Source organism: Spinacia oleracea, chromosome 5, assembly GCF_020520425.1.
Source record: "Spinacia oleracea cultivar Varoflay chromosome 5, BTI_SOV_V1, whole genome shotgun sequence".
NCBI lineage: Eukaryota > Viridiplantae > Streptophyta > Magnoliopsida > Caryophyllales > Amaranthaceae > Spinacia > Spinacia oleracea.
Window position 1 is genome coordinate 36,867,426 of NC_079491.1, and position 9,950 is coordinate 36,877,375.

Here is a 9,950-nt window from a genome sequence, read left to right on the forward strand (position 1 = left end):
TTGTTAAAGGCAAGAGATTTGAATATAATTGAAGCATGCTGATTTTGTAACTTCGTGCATTAAGTTTTTTTTTAATATACGAAGTACAGAAGAATCCTTAAAGCCTTTCTGTTTGTACTTGTTTGCAAAACATCTGGAAATCAGAAATATCTATTAGCTTCGCATAGCTGTTCCTGAGTACCACCCAACTAGAATTGTTGATACCTTGGAACAGGTATGCATGAATGCAAAGATCAGAGCTACGTCTTTTGCAGCTTTTGGAGCACTCAGCAACTTTGCAGCTGGCACAGAGCGTGACGCCTTCTTAGAGCAGGTTTTTCTTTTTGTCTGGTCCAGATTTTAATCTGTATTTTCATCATGCTAGCGTAGCTATGTTCTTGTGAGTTCTGATGTTGGTCATTGGTCCTAGGTGCATGCGGTTCTGCCACGTCTGGTTTTGCATCTTCATGATGATGATGTCAGCAATCGAGAGGCTTGCAGGGTATAAAACCAGGATTGCCCTTATTTCTACTCCTCCGTTCCTATATTATCCTAATACCATCCCCTCCCCCCTCAAACAATTGTTGCTGAGAGAGGGCTCGTCTATGGAAAATTCAACGTGTTTGTGTTAATTTGGCAGAAAACACTGAAGAAAATTGCCTTTTTTATGGATGTGCAAGGAACGTCAACACTTTTCACTACCCATTATTTCCATTCCAATCACCGGTATGATTGTCTCCGAGAGCTATAGTTGGATAATGTTTCTGCTTCGGTTTACTCAAATTGTATCTTTTTACAGAAGTGACTATGAAGATTTTGTTAAGGACTTAACAAGGCATTTTTCTCAGCATATGGCTTCTAGGATAGGAACTTACTTGGCTTTAGCTATTCAGGTGAGATTTTGCTCACAAATAACCTCTCATACAGTCAGTCACCAATATCATTTGGTCAAGGAATTGATATTTCCAACAGTTGTGTGATGAATGTATCATGAACCAGTTTCATGACTGCTCCCAATTTTTTTTTTTTTTTTTTTTTTTTTGAGGGAACAATTTTCTTTTGTTTAATAGTATGTTCCTTATACCATTCGTTACTTGATCTTTGATATACATAATGTATATATTCACCATCTGTACAACATTCACAATCTTAATTTCGGCTACTATCAAACTTTTGCAGTATTTATGTGTGTGTTGGTTATGATACCATGCATCTTCTACAGCTATTCTTATGGACTTTGCCGAGTAGGGTTGTTCATTCTCATGTTTTTCTGCTGACATTTTATTTTAATATATAATAGCAGATCTATGTTTTTCTGTGTGCATAAAATTGGATGACGTATGTGCTTGATAGAGGCTTCTATTATCATGAGCTCTGATGCTAATCCGTTAATAATACAGGCATTTGATGCTCCTTGGCCTATAATTCAGGCTAATGCCATGTACTTCTGCAGTAGTATGCTCTCACAGGCTGATGATCAACGCATCTTGGCTCTGTACTACTCACAGGTTATTTCTTAAACGAAGGCTGGGGAGCATAATACTTAATTATTTTGATAGGTTTTGGGATTTCTTATTTAAATTATGGGTTTCAAATTTGCTGTATTCCAAGGGTGAATATATTTTTGGACTCCTTGCTGAGGTATAAAAATTATCTGGAAGACCTCATGCTTACATCTAGTTCGCCATTCTTATTCAGAAATATGCATGATTCAGACACTATTCTAAGATGTATTAATGTGCAGGTATTTGGAATGCTGGTGAGCAAAATGAGTCATTCAACTGATGCAATTGTCCGAGCAGCATGCTCTTCATCAATGGGAATCTTACTGAAATCTAGCTATTCACTTTCTTGGAGATCAGCTCGACTGGATCAAGCAGAGTTTAATCGGAAAGGCCCTTGAAGATGTTATAGTATATACACATCTAAGAAATACTGGGACAAGCTTGCAAGATGTTGTACCTTCTAACATAAGCACTGTTTCAACGCTGCTCACACGAGGAATGTGTGTACTGCTTCTGTTGGTGAAGCTTTTGTCTATATGGATAGTTACGACTTTGGTTGGAAAAGAAGTCACATATGAATGGGTGATCTTGCCCGTAGTCATGCTCATCGAAATTGTTGTCTTTAATTATATAGTGACAAAAGTGTACAGAAATTGGTCTCACACTAACCACGTAGAAAGGTGGAAACACGCATGTAATTTTGTAAAAAGACCATGTGTACAGTTTTTGGTTATAGGCATAGATTATGGGATGTAATTTCTTCTTGTTCTGTGTGTTAATACGAACCTATAGAACATCGAGATACCACAAACAAAATGTCACGGAATCAGTTGAATCAGCTGCACTAGTGCTCTTCATACTTGTACACTATGCAGGCAAAATGTTAAAATTTGTTGTATCTGTTGTACTGGTGCAATTCGTTGTATTTATAGTGTGACAATCAAATTCTCTCAAATATTTACAATTAAAATAATTTTGGACAGCTCTTGTAAAATTACAGACATAGCTAAGCTTAATGACAATTTTCGCTGTCGTATTACAGGTGAGCAGTGTCCTGAAGAACACAGCAAGAGCTTAATGCACATGGGAAAAGCAGATGGATCCTCTTCAAAACGATGTGATCAACACAATGGTATTATTTTCAGCCTCCACTATCTTGTTGGATGTATTTGTGGCCCCAAATTATCAATGACAAGAAACTGTGCTAAAACTTCTTTACTACAAATGCATGCATGACATTTGCTTGTCTGTCAGTATTTTTTAATTCATGTTTAATGTACAGAGTTTTGAAATTTTCAGTAATTTCAATTACTAGAAACCAATTTTAATCCAATTTCCTAGAGCTTGAATGGACCACTTTCCCTACAATGCCAGCTTAGGGTGCAAATTGCATGCGTTTGACTTTCCCTACCCCACCTTAGAGCCTTGTTTTAGGGATTCGGTTGAAGGTTCAGTAGCGATCACGAAAGAAATTAAGCTTACTTTTTATGTAATCATTTAAAAATGGTTGTGGTAAATGTGTTTTTGAAATTTGAAGCATGCACCGCGTGCTTTTAGATAAATAAACAAATATAGATGACAGAAGTGAAAACTTGGGTTAAAATTTAGGACATGGATGGTTTAATTTGAAAATATTGATTGAACTTATCTGTTAAAATCTACATCTACTGTGCCATCCCTGCTTTCTTGATTAAATGTTGTTGTAATAATGTGATTAGTGCTTCGGTACTACACAAGAAAGTTGAAATAATTTGCAGTCCCAGTTTACGTCACCTTAGACTTAGATAACAATTTTTCCTTCCATGATTACTGTACTTACAGTTTGAGTTATTGACAATATGGAATGCTTAGTTATGGACATATAGGATAGATAGGCTTGTTTATGTTTGTAGATTAACTGAATAGAGGCATATCAACAAGAAAAAAGCAGGTGATACTATGAAGTATTAACCAACCACGATATGAAAACTTAGCTACCAGAAGCTGTGATTCCCTGTTAAATCACTCTTTGTCAACTTCTTGTTTTCCTTTCTCTATCTGTTGGATGACTTGTTGGATCATTAACTTCAATCCTGTGTCTGAAAATCCGCTCTCTTGCACTGCTCTCTTAGCACCTTTTGCAAGCCTCGAAGCTCTCTCTCTCATCTCTTCACCTTCCTTTCCACCATCCATCACCAAATCAACAGCGTGCTTGACATGCTCTTTTTCTACAGAGATTCCTCTTACCTCTTCACCTGGGTTCATCGTTGGTATTTCCACTCTGACACTGACACCAACCCTCAAAACTTGGACCACAAATTTCTCATTCAGAAATTGCTCGGAGAACAGCGGACATGTAGCCATAGGCAAACCAGTAGAGATGCCTTCAATAGTAGAATTCCAACCACAATGCGTCAAGAATCCACCCACAGAAGGATGAGTCAGTATAAGCACTTGTGGTGCCCAACCTAGTATAACTAACCCTCTTCCTTCAACCCTTTTCTTGAAACCATCTTCTTCGATCAGCCTCTCCACTTCTTTTAGACTATAGCCTTCTCTCAGAGCGAAGATGAATGGCTTGTTGGATGCTTCTAACCCAAAAGCAAGCTGCATAACTTGTGATGCAACAACGTTACAGAGGCTTCCAAGACAAGCATACATCACTGACTTAGGCTTATGTAAATCCAGCCATTTCATGCATTGGTCAACAGCAAGTGCAGCTTTGTTACCTCTTTCCCCTTTATCCAACTCATCCTGATTGCAGAGCGAAACGGGCCCAACACACCATATATTTGTCTTCCCCTTTGCCTCCTTACACCTCTTAAAGTACTCTGGTTCTAGCTCCTCAAAAGAATTTACTACAACCCCAAACGCTTTTCTCTCTGCTTCTCTCATTTCCACCCTCAAAGGATCTGCCGCTTGGTGTACTGCATTTGGCACCTGAGTTTTGGTGAGCTCGATATTATCAGGTAAACCAGGCACCAGAAAGGATTCAGTGTCCGAGTTTAAGTTTCCAATCACGTTGTAGGTGATCATATTGTGCAAGCTTAGGAGAGAGCAGCAGGACATTCCATGGAATACTATCCTTGGGATGTTGAATCTTCTAGCAACTTCAGTGGTCCAAGTGAACCCAAAGTCAGAAATCAGACAACTTGGTTTGGGTTGCAACTCATGAAGCAACTTCTCCATTGGTTCTTCTAAGTTGGCAGCAGCTTGAATGAAGTTTATTGCATAGCTTAATGAAGGAAGCATGTCTACATTTTCACACCCTTCTGGTAATCCAGCTTCTTGCCAAGGGAATTCGAGTTGAGATACTCGAATATTAAGACCACCTTTAGCAGCGCGATCTATGCTTGATTTGAAGCGGGTGGCATTTACTGGAGTAGTGACTATGGTAATTAAAATACCATGCTTTGCTATCAACTTGGCCATGTCTATCATTGGGATCATGTGGCCTGGTGCCATTAATGGAAACATCACAAAATGTAGCTGCTGGATATCTTTCAAACCCATGTCTAGCTTTTGCATGTAGAATGATTGATTAGTTTCTGAATTGTGAGATTATATCAAACTACTTCGTTACGTGCAAAATTTGTATACTAATGCGACTGTGTCAAATATCAATTTCACCGACATGTGCAACAGTTTTATACTACTATGATGTTTTATTTTAATATTTTTTTTGTGGTTAGGCTTTTAATGCTTTTTTTTAATTCACTTACGAATAGTTCCAAAAAATATACAAGGCAAACCAAACTGCGATTACAGAGGAATTAGACGCGTTATAGCAGCGTCCCTAAAATACTAAACTAAAGTTATACTCTGTACTAAGCTCTAAAGGTGCATGATGTGAGGGAGGATACACAGTTGTGGGACAGCAAGTTTCCTTTCCATACCCACCCCAAAAAAAAGTTAAAAAAAAAGAATTTAAAAAAGATGGACCATGTTTTAGACAAATTCTACCTAGGGTCGAATTCGTCTGAGGGAGGGGTGCTAACAATCCGAATAAGCAAGATAATAAGAAGATAATGAGAACAAAGATATGAAACTCTTACGGAAATGGGGAGAGGGGTAGTATATTATTATGAAGTGTGGTAGTGTTTTGATGGCTTCCATATGACCCTTTGAATGGTCCAACTTGCCACGTCACGAGGACGTTATTTTACCGCCCAAACAGACCACCCTTAAATAAATGGGTAAAAGTATTGTTAGCTTGTTATATACTGTCAACGGTAATATAAGTATTTTCATTGTTGTATATATACTGTCATTGTTGTATTAAAAATTGTCATAATCACCCAAAAAAAATAAATTGAAATGAAATAGAAAAATTAAAGGGACCATTTAAATGAATGGGTAAAAGTGTTGTATATTAAATGAATGGGTAAAAGTATGTATACAAAGTGTTCTATAATTATTGTCATTGTTTGCATTAATATTGTCATTGTTTTATTAAAATATTGTCATTGTTGTATTAATTACTGTCATTGTCGCCAATACTTAATTAGTACTTTGTTTGACTTTTCAACGCATTAAGCGAAATATACCTCTGGGTGTGAGGGAAAAACCCGCTGGGGGGCAGCGGTGTATCCTGCCTCTGCATGATGTAGAATTTGAAGGCTTTAGTGTATTAACATAAGCAAATAAATTTGGATTTAAATAATTAGGTAAGAACTATTCGATATTGTCGTTAACTTTTAGTTTTTTTTAAAAAAAAAAAATATCGTTAATTTTTTGTTTTAACCAAATATTTTCCGTTTTTATGTTTTTTACAAACAGACATAAAACGGGAAGGGAAAATACACAGATCATTGAGTCTTTTTGTAAAAAAAAAAGAAGTTTAAAAACTACCGATTACCTAATTATTAGAAGAAAACTTTGTCCTTTTACATTATTTTCTCCCTTTGATGTTTACGTATGTATTTGTTTAACTATGTGGTCGACATATTTATACTCCAACATCTTCTATCAAAACGTCTTCACTTAATTGTAATAACACATCGTCTATGCTATTGTAGTTGTGTAGTCGTCTATGTAAATCAGATTCTTCCTTTTCTTTCAAGTACCCTTGTCGGATCTTCGACACTCCGACACTTAATTTTCAACTTAAATGTAATACCCCAATATTTTATGATTTTATAAAATATATTTATAGCTAGAATAATATTATATTTATTTATTAAGTGAGTTTTTCTAAACTAAATGGTGTACTTTTATTTTTATTAAGTTATAAAACCTATTTTTAATTGGGGCTTACTATTTACCTCCCCATTCATTTACCCATATACCCCCTTTATTTACCCCCTTCATTCAACAAATACCATCCTCATTTACTTTCTTACTTTCTTACCCCAAATTTGACCACCACCTCCGGCCACCTTCGCCGGCCAACACCGCCACCATCAATGCCGAGTCTTCGCAAGAGGTAATTTTTTTTTTCTCCAGAATTTTTTTTAGAAACTTAATCATTTTTAGCTTAAGTTTCTTTCTTTTAAAAAATAAAAAATAAAAATAAAAAATAAAAATAAAAATAAAAATAAAAAGAATAAAAAACTTTCATTTTTTAGAAACTTATTCATTTTTAGCTTGATCATGTTGGGACTAAGGCTTTGTTGTTGTTGTTGTTGTATTCATTTTTAGCTTGCACCATGGTACAGGCTTATGAATTTTAAGCTTGTACCATGGTATGGGCTCATGAGTTTTTAGCTTCGACCATGGTATTGATTAATGCAGTTTAAGCTTGTACCATGTAAGAAGCTAAAAATTTCATAAGCCCATACCATGGTATAAGCTAAATATTCATAAGTCTATATTATTTAAGGTTTTGATTTGTTGTTGCATTTGATTTAATGTAATCGGAAAAAAGGGACTTCTGACTTTTTAGCTCCGACCATGGTACGGGCTTATGAATTTTAAGCTCGTACCATGGAAGGAGCTTAAAATGCATAAGTCTCCGCCATGGTGTGAGCTTAATATGCATAAGTCTGTGAATTCACAAGAGATTTTTTTTTTTGTCCTAAAAAAATTCAAAAACTTATAAATATTTAGCTTGTACCATGGTAAAAACTTATAAATTTTAAGCTTGTACCATGGTACAGACTTATGAGTTTTTAGCTTCGACCATGGTACAGACTTATGCAGTTTAAGCTCGTACCATGGAAGGAGCTTAAAATTCATAAGCTCGTACCATGCTACAAGCTAAATGTTCATAAGTTTCTGAAACTTTTTTCCGAAAAAAAAAAAACCCTTGTTAAATCTACTTGGAAAAAAAGTTAGAGACTTGTGAATTTTTAGCTTCGACCATGGTATGGGATTATGAATTTTAAGCTCGTACCATAGCTAGAGCTTAAAATGCATAAGTCTACGCCATGGTGTGAGCTTAATGTGCATAAGTCTCTACCATAGCGTGAGATTAAACTGCATAAGTTTGTGGAAAACTAAATTAGTTTTTTTTTTAAATTTATTTATTACTATACTTATTGATAATTTAAATTACTTGGTTTTAACAATTTATTTTTTTAATGGGCAAGTTCCGTTGCTAGATTTTGGAAGTGATGATATTAATTATAATACAAAATTCATTACTTCCGAAATATTTCCAAGTGATGATACTGCTGTCGAGTGGGCTAAAAACATTGCTATTAGCAATGGGTTTAAGCCTGTGAAGTCTTCATGGAAACGAGGAGAATTGTACTTAAGATGTAATCGCAGTGAACGAAATAGAGGCAAAGGAAGAAATTTGGAAACTGCGGAATGACCAAACACGAAAACTCAGGCATGTGATTGCAAATTTCTAATTAAGGTGACACCGTGCAAACATGGTGAAGGTTGGAATATTATGGTGGGTCCTGTCCAACACGGCATTTCACAACCATGAATTAATTACATATCGAGAGGACAACCGGCAGATGAGCGACCTTAGTCTAGGTGCAAAGAAACTTGTTCGTGATATGTCTTCGGCTCAAGCAAGGTCGAAAGTCATATTAGAGGCCGTCCAGGAACAATTACCCGAGGAAAACCCCAACAGAAGACACATCTACAATTTTAGAGATCGGATGAGAAGGAACGATGCAGAAGGAAGAGATAGTATAAGTCAATTCCTCCATCTTGCTAAAGAGAGTGATTACTTGGAATACTATCGGGAGGAGGGTCATGTCGTGACACACACATTCATGGCACACCCTACATCGGTGAATTTGTTACACACATATCCATGGGTCATTGGCATGGATTCTACATACAAGACGAATGTACAAGATGCCCTTCCTTGAAATATGTGGGGTTACTCCGTGTAACAAGAATTTTCTCATTGCATATGCATTCATGAAGGACGAGACTGCTGAAAGCTACGGGCGGGTGTTAGATAAACTAAGGTTGTTGCTTGGTAACGAGGTACATCGATCTATCAACAATTGTGACAGACCGTGAGCTAGGCCTTATGAGACCTATTCGAGAAATCTTTCCTCGCTCCAAACACTTACTTTGTGCGTGGAATATCAACAAGGACGTAGAGGCGACTGTCGGGAATATATGTGGAAATAAAATCATGGGTGAGAGATTCAAGAATGGAAAATGGGAGAGAATCCCGGAGGCTCCAACTAGTGTTGAGTATGATCTAGCTTTGTTGAACATGCATGATTCTTGGCGGGATTTTCCTAAGGTGATTGATTATTTGAATGGTACATGGTTACCTCATGCGGAGAAATTTGTCTTAGCATGGACAAATAATGTGCTTCACTTTGGCAACATCAACAATTGTAGAGTAGAGAGTGCACATTCGATGATGAAGAATCGGTTGTCATATACGAATGGGTCTTTTGACACCGTGTGGAGGAAGGTCAACGCAACAATCAACTCACAGCTCACAAAGATTAGAAACACCCTTGAGGCGTCGATGCGTACTCATAGTCAGATGTGGACCCGGCTTCCGTTCCAGCATTTGAGTGGTCATGCGTCCCACTACTGTTTAAACCTTTTGGTTAAGGAGGAAACGCAGATGAAGGCGTTGAGTCATGAGGTGCATGGACGTTGTGGATGTGCGTATAGGACTACACATGGTCTTTGTAATACCTCGTATTTTTTCGGAATTTATAAATATATTTTGATGTATTTATAAAGATTTTTATGAATTTAATTACATTTAATGTGATTTAAATGTAATTTAATTTAAATAATTTAATTATTAATTATTTACGAAAACCGGATTTTTATTAAATAAATTAAATGAATTTATTTATTCGGGGATTGTTAGGTCGTATTTCAAAAACTGTTTTAATTATAATCCAAGCCCAATCCAATTCCGTTGGCAAACTCAACTAAGCTTGCTAGTAATTAATTATAATTAAACCCAAACTTCAAGCCCAACTCGATTTCCTAAAACCTAAGCCCATAAGGGAAGGGAAAGCTATAAATACAACCCTCCCTCACAATAGATCCCGTCACAAAAATTCTGAAATCTATCTCCTCTCCTATCCTCTCTTTCGGCTC

At 36.5% G+C, this 9,950-nt stretch overlaps 3 protein-coding genes across 6 annotated transcripts in view; 2 read left to right on the plus strand and 1 right to left on the minus strand.

The window, feature by feature from the left end:
- LOC110788568 (protein SHOOT GRAVITROPISM 6) overlaps positions 1 to 2,384 on the plus strand; it is a 43,951-nt gene extending 41,567 nt beyond the window's left edge. For all 4 annotated transcript variants that reach the window (XM_056828169.1, XM_021993192.2, XM_021993193.2 and 1 more), the window contains 6 exons: positions 215 to 313; positions 410 to 481; positions 620 to 705; positions 779 to 872; positions 1,380 to 1,487; positions 1,724 to 2,384. In XM_056828169.1, the coding sequence (XP_056684147.1) occupies positions 215 to 313; positions 410 to 481; positions 620 to 705; positions 779 to 872; positions 1,380 to 1,487; positions 1,724 to 1,882 (618 nt within the window). In that variant the 3' untranslated portion in view covers positions 1,883 to 2,384. The remainder of the gene's footprint in view (positions 1 to 214; positions 314 to 409; positions 482 to 619; positions 706 to 778; positions 873 to 1,379; positions 1,488 to 1,723) is intronic.
- Positions 2,385 to 3,264: 880 nt separating this feature from the next.
- LOC110788569 (UDP-glycosyltransferase 73C2) lies at positions 3,265 to 5,430 on the minus strand. Its single transcript, XM_021993195.2, has one exon. It carries the CDS (start codon positions 4,989 to 4,991, stop codon positions 3,486 to 3,488), a length of 1,506 nt encoding a protein of 501 aa, XP_021848887.2. The 5' UTR covers positions 4,992 to 5,430; the 3' UTR covers positions 3,265 to 3,485.
- A 2,851-nt stretch (positions 5,431 to 8,281) lies between these two features.
- Positions 8,282 to 8,734, plus strand: LOC110788582 (uncharacterized). The gene has a single exon (XM_021993202.1). It carries the CDS (start codon positions 8,282 to 8,284, stop codon positions 8,732 to 8,734), a length of 453 nt encoding a protein of 150 aa, XP_021848894.1.
- Positions 8,735 to 9,950: the final 1,216 nt, after the last annotated feature.